This window comes from Liolophura sinensis, chromosome 8, assembly GCF_032854445.1.
Source record: "Liolophura sinensis isolate JHLJ2023 chromosome 8, CUHK_Ljap_v2, whole genome shotgun sequence".
Taxonomy (NCBI): Eukaryota; Metazoa; Mollusca; class Polyplacophora; order Chitonida; family Chitonidae; genus Liolophura; species Liolophura sinensis.
In genome coordinates this window covers 23118507-23125497 of record NC_088302.1, presented here as the reverse complement: position 1 = coordinate 23125497, position 6991 = coordinate 23118507, and the positions used below count along the sequence as shown (strand labels likewise).

The 6991-nt window shown below is 40.6% G+C and overlaps 1 protein-coding gene across 1 annotated transcript; it reads left to right on the top strand.

The window, feature by feature from the left end:
- Positions 1 to 207: 207 nt before the first annotated feature.
- Positions 208 to 6094, top strand: LOC135473337 (protocadherin-9-like). Its single transcript, XM_064753185.1, has 5 exons — positions 208 to 2978; positions 3605 to 3769; positions 5122 to 5254; positions 5720 to 6031; positions 6087 to 6094. The coding sequence occupies exons 1-5, from the start codon at positions 258 to 260 to the stop codon at positions 6092 to 6094; spliced, it is 3339 nt and encodes a 1112-aa protein (XP_064609255.1). The 5' UTR covers positions 208 to 257.
- Positions 6095 to 6991: the final 897 nt, after the last annotated feature.

Genomic DNA, 6991 nt, shown 5'->3' with positions numbered 1-6991 from the left:
TGGTGACAAGAAATCCATAATTTCTGTAGGTAATGTAACCAAGGGCCTAAAGGATTGTACGGAAGGCATTTCCTGAACGATCTACTTTGATAATCCTGATAATGCCAATATAATAATTAGGGCTGGAACTATTTCCTCGCTTGTTTCACACATTTATCTTACTTAAGAGTATTAAAAGCATACTGTCTCTGTGTTCCAGACAGATGACATCTCAACCAACAATCTGACGTAAAATCACCAAAGGAAAGGCAGGAATAATGACAATGGAGTTTGCTAAAGTGATTCATGTGGAGGTGGTGTTTTACTTGTTGCTCCCACTGGTGTCCAGTCTGGTCTACCACACGAAAGAGGAAATGCCGATCGGGACCAAGATCGGCAACGTCGCTAAAGACAGTGGACTCAAGTCCACCTTGCCATCGGAAAGATTGGCCCAGCTGAAGTTCAGTCTCCTCGTTCGTGGTTATCCTCATACAAAACTTTTCTCCATTGGAGAGCGCAATGGCGATATACGCACCAAAGCTCATCTTGATCGAGAGGCGCTGTGTGGCAGTTCTCCCACCTGTGAGCTGGACATAGTTGTAGGAATTTTATCAGACATGTCAGATTTCTACCAGGTTGTGCCTATTCAGATCAATGTTCTTGATATAAATGACAATGCTCCAGAGTTCTCAAAATCTACTCTTCAAGTGCCAATTCCGGAATCTGCCAAGTTAGGTTCCCGTTACATAATTCCCACCGCTACTGACCGAGACATTGGAAACAACACAATCCAGTCTTACAAACTGTTAACACCAAGCCACCTTTTTGGATTAGAGGTTACACGAAGTGAGAGCGGACACGTGGAAGCCTTCCTCGTGTTGAATGGTACAGTGGACAGAGAAAGATCTGAAGTGTACCAGGTTAAAGTCATGGCTCTAGATGGTGGAGAGTCTCCCAAAACTGGCACTGTGGAACTGAATATTTCTGTCACAGACGTGAACGACCATGCTCCACACTTCACGCAGCCACGTTACGAGGCCTCGTACAGAGAAAACACAAAGGTTGGGAGAACTTTGCTAAGAGTGGAGGCCAGAGATTTTGACCGTGGTCCGAATGGACGGGTCAGTTATCACTTTGGGCCACAAACTTCTGCTGAAACTCGCAAAATGTTTTCAATAAATGAAGCGAATGGAAAGATAAAACTGGAGAGGAAGTTAGATTACGAAACGAAAACAAAATATGATTTTGTTGTCAAGGCAACAGATCACGGCAGCCAGCCAAAAACAGCAGAAGCAATGGTGGTGATCAGTGTAGAAGACGTCAATGATAATACACCGTCCATGCACTTTAACCTTTTGTCGGGAGGGGACTTTGCCATGCTCTCCGAAAAAGCAGGCCCAGGGAGCTTCATTTGTCATTTATCTGTGGTTGATAAAGACTTTGGCAAAAACGGCAAGGTGGAATGTAAAATTTCTCCAGCAGGCTTCATACTTAAGAGACTCTATGGAAATGAATTTTCAGTTCTTCTTAATAGGACACTGGATAGAGAGACTTCACACGCTTATGAGGTGCACATAACCTGTAAAGATGGGGGGAATCCACCTCGGCAAGGATCAGGTGGTTTTCATGTGGAGGTGACAGATGTGAACGATAACCCTCCACATTTCCAGCCTCCAAATTACAAAAGGACCCTTAAGGAAACAAACAATACAAACCAGTTCATTATACAGGTGTTTACCACGGACAGAGATGCAGGGGAAAACCGCAATGTGACCTATAGCTTGGAATCTCACCAAAATCTCTTCAGCATTGATCAGAATGGTATCATCAACACAATCAGCGCACTGGACAGAGAGGAGCATTCGCAAATAGAACTGATCGTTGTGGCTAATGATAATGGTAAACCCAAACTGTCGTCCACAGCCATTGTTACTATCACAATTGAAGATGTTAATGACAACAAGCCAGTGTTCGAGCAAAATTTTGACAATTTTCGCGTTGTGGAAGACGACCCTTCAGGAACTATTGTCGGCCAACTCACAGCAACGGACCGAGATGGAGGTAAAAATGGTGAGGTGGTATACTCCTTAATGAAGAACCCTGCCCAGGATTTACCATTTTACGTGAACCCTGTTGATGGCACAGTGAGAACATCTAAGGTCCTGGATAGAGAAGCACAAGAAAAATACTCTCTGACAGTAATAGCCAAAGACCAGGGGGATTTAAAACAGCTGAGCAGTGTAGCTAGCATATCTGTAGTGGTACTTGACAGAAACGATAATGACCCTGTGTTTATCTACCCTAATGACAACAACAACACAGTTGAGGTGTACCACACGGCTTACATTGGTACCTTGTTGGCCATCGTTAAAGCAAGGGACAGCGACAGAGGCGAGAATGCTACGATAGTCTACCGCATCGTCAGCGGAAACCACAAAAATCAATTTCAAATTGACAAGAAAAGTGGGGAGATTTTCCTGGTAAAGGAATTTACAGCGCAGGATGTGGGTCAGCACTTCCTGTTTATATCAGCCTCTGATGGAGGTAATCCGCCCCGGAGAAAGTCAGCTAAACTTATCCTCAACATTCACTTTGGGAATGTAACACACTCGTTTTCTCCATCCCGAGGGAACGGCATGGCCATAGACAGCATGATCATTGGCATATCGCTGGCGCTAACAGCCATTTTACTGGCCATAATCATAATTGTGACAATTGTTATCCTGCGACTTCGCAGACGCAAAAGGACTAACGAGGAATCAGCAAGGGCTGAGGCTGAGCATATGATGTCTGGCTCAAACAGTGACCATGGTGGGTTTGGTATAGCCAAGTCAAGTACCAAACAGCCTACCATTGCCAGAGACGACACCATGATGCAGCATACTAAGTTTTCCCTTGGACCTGAAGTCACCCAAACAACCCTTCCCAGTCCTACATTTTCCACCTTTACTGGTCAGAACACCTACATGGCTTCTGTCGATCACCACAACAACATGACAGTAAGTTTACTTGCTCTCCATTCTCACTCCAGCTTACCCTACCCTGACCCACCCCCACCACAAGCTCATATCTGTCAATCCATTTCAGTGCAACTGCACAGGGTTAATTTAAGCACCAGTTATTGCCTTCTAGATATCTGTATCAATTTGCACAGTTCTAACAGCAGGTAACTGAACTCGGCTAAGTCCCATAGACTTATATTAAACGCTTGTAAACGTCTATTAAACCTAGGTTGGGTAGCCAGAATATTCCATTACAACAGGAAGGCGCAGAAGCTATGCGGACAGGGCTTCAGTGTAATGATTTAGTACTGTGCATATTTCACAGCTTCAGAGAAAGACAGCGAAGCAGGCAATGCAATGAGGCCTGCTTGGAAATGTCAAGACCGTTTATTATCAATTGACAGAGGGTCAGAGGGGTCTATTTGTCGATAGCTGTATACAATACATTTAAGTTTGGCTCAGACGTGTCCTATTCCATTTCTATCACTCAGCATGCATAATCCTGCCCTGCCACCGAGCACGACTACTCCGACTGGTTTCCAATTTGTTGTGTTGGTGATAAAGAAATGGCTATGCCTGTTTTTTCTCTTAATGGTCTGTCATGTTGAGTGTATTCATTGCAGTACCCTCAGGATTGTGGGGCTGTAAACATTGCAGATAGATTTCCTCCGGATGGCCAAGATATAGAAATGACCACGTCTCGCACAGGTTCCAACAGCCCCCATCATAATACAACGTACGAAACTTACAGGAGCTTGGAAAGAGATCCCACAAAAAGGCTATCAGATGTAAGTCAAATACTGGGAAAGAATATTAAACCAGGTCTTATGTTATTGACACACTTTCATAAATATATGTCAAATCTTGTACACATAATATGATTCAGGTAAGCAATAACTTCAAGGTATTTAAATCTCTTTCAGTTTATACATTAACTCCAAAAGAAAAAAATAGAAAATCAAATCAATTCTTCGCTACAAACTATTAACAGCTAATTAAGTCAAATTATCAGTTTGTATACCTAAACTATATGACACTAAAAATATATCACAGTGAATTCATAATCAGTTCATGTAAGTCATGCACTCAATGATATGACATTAAAAATATAATTGAAACTGAATTTCAACAGTAAGTGACAGCAAATTCAATATCGGTATGAAATATTGTGAAGTACGGTAACAAATATGATCAGAATGAGATATTCGACTAGAATATGCATGGAGGTGTTTCTTAATCACTGAAATGTACCAATGACAGGAAGATTTATCTGAAAATTATACACAATGACACAAAACTATTGAATTTCTTTCTATTATTGGAAATTTATTACTGATTCTAACCCTCATCTTGATTACACAAAAGCTATCCGCATTCTAGAACAGTAGCAGTTGGAACATAACCTCTATTTGAACAGTCGCAAGGACAGAAAATAACTTCACGCATCTTTTGTTCATTGGGCAAAGAATCTTACTCTTTGTAACAAACATAAACAACAGTTTGCAAGAAGTTTACATTTAAATGACAGATCTAATGCAAATTGACAGGAAAGAAAAGTACAATCATCCTACAGAAATAGAAATGACTGAAGACAGGAAATTTATCTGAGTGAAGGAAAATGGTGATTCTTGGGAGTTAATTTAATTGAAAACATGTTAACTCACGTTCTGCGATAAAAGAACAGGTGCTGATTTGAAATTGTGTATCGGACCTATGGCAAAAAAGACAGAATAAAAAAAAACTGTTTTTCCACTTCATGATGAATTCAGAGGACTGACAATGAACAGAATTGAAAAGTAGCATTTCTGTCATTTATCAAATCATTGGGTTTTATTTATTTATTTTTTTTGGTTTTCGAGGTTTGCAATGCTCTTTTTGTGCCTCTGTTAAAATACATTAAATTGATTCAGAAAACACCTGCCAGATGCTAACTATTGATCCGTGAGACTATAAATACCATGCATTCAGGGAGGCAAAGTTTCAAATGGAGTGAAACTGAAGAATTAAAAACATTTGTCTATATATGTTGCAAAACAAGCTGATCTATATATATATATATGTGTATATATATGTGTGTGTGTGTGAGTGTGTGTGTGTTGCAAAACATATTGATAAACTATGTTTATTTTTGCCTCTGCAGGTGCCATATATACCCGATGTACTGCAGAAACTGGACGCTCACAGCGACATATCAGGCGAGACAACAGCCAGCGACAGCGGACGCGGCGGAAGTGAGGAAGAGGCCAAAAATAGCATCAACAACAACATCAAAGGTGCGAGGAATCCTGATAACAAAATTTCATTTTCGCCAACAAAAAAAATCAATAGAAGTATAAGTCAGAAAAATACCTGACAAAAGAAACAAGGGCTCTCTGGAGACTGGCTATCCTGCAAGATTCTGCTTTAATGCCAATTTGATCCAAAACTGTTAAAACTTTGTCTTTCTTTCTCTAAATGACCATAACATGGTTCATGACTGCCCGCATGTCCAGTGCATACAACAGGCTGCTTATATTGAGATTTTCATTTAATTAAAATCTAATCTGATGTGAATATTAAATTCTTTTGCTGGATTCGATCGCCTCTCATCCAATTCCAATTTAAGTAGCGTGCTGATCGAGATTGAATGAAAAAATTCTGGACAATGTTTCAAGACGGCGTCCCACGGTATGGCGTTACTTCGCTACATGCCCAAGATATGGTGGCCTGCAATTGAACCACGTTTGAACTTCCCACAGGTTGTGATAAGATGGGAAAATCTCACGGCAAGAAGAAGAAGATGGGGCAACTGATGACTCCAGTGCTGATGGAGGAAGATACTGTCAATCAAAGGATAAAGACATGGATGGCCGACCAGCATCCACAGCATGCATTCTTTCAACCCTCTAATGGTTGCTATGGAAACTATCATTTACCAAATGAAAATTTCAAAACTGGCCAGATCCCCAGTACAAACCCGTCAATTTATGACCAAGGTGTTCATTGTCCCAGTGCGCTGCCTACGTCCCTGGCAGCCAATTATAAGTGTGGCCCATCATGGAGAGGAGATGGTGTGTCTCCCATCGAACACAAAGCCCTCAAATGTCCAGAACCTTTGATATTAAGTCCGCTGAGGGCTAACTTACAACGAACGGATGTAGAAGAGGAAGAGAGTGATATTCCCAATGACAGTGCTCGGGACGATGACGACGGAGCTACGACGACTTCCGGTAGCTATGTTGTCAGCCCTGAGGATATATGTGATATTAACGAGTTATACTCCCATGAAATTCCCGGAGTGGATGTCTAAGTACTGCTGTGATCTGCCTATAATCTGTCCACAGTCAACTTTTTACAGATGTAAAACACAAAAAAGGTGAGAAGCTCAGTCCGCAGAGTACAACAAATCCGTAACATGAAATCATACGCATGTGCTCTATACGCTTGCCCACTATGGGTAATATCGTCAGAGTATGTATGTGTGTATACCACAAATGTTGTACCACAAATGTTGTACCATGTAAACAGTATATATATATATATATATATATATATATATATATATATATATATATATATATATATATATAAAAACAATGCTGACAAACACATTCAGAAATGTGCCAATTTCAAACCTTTATCAGATTTTATCAACAAAATTTCGCTTTAAAATCCATCAAACCTCCAAAATTTAATTAAACCTCTGAAGACATCTAATCAATTTCCAAATCTGATTTGCAAAAATGATTAAATTTTGCCCATATCAATCTGGTTTGATGTCAGGCAAACTAAAACAATGGAGTAGGCACATTTTCTTGATGATCTTTTGATGTATATTCTTTATGTACCCATTACTGTTACCGGTACGGGGTATAACTTCAAGAAAGTACGACAGGCCCTGATAGCACAATTGGTAGAGCATTTGCTTCAGGAGGTCACACCCCAGACCTTAGAAGAGGAAATTGTAACTTCCTCACTTGGAGTTCAGCATAAAGGGGATAATACAATGACTTGTTGACCCGTAGAAGTAT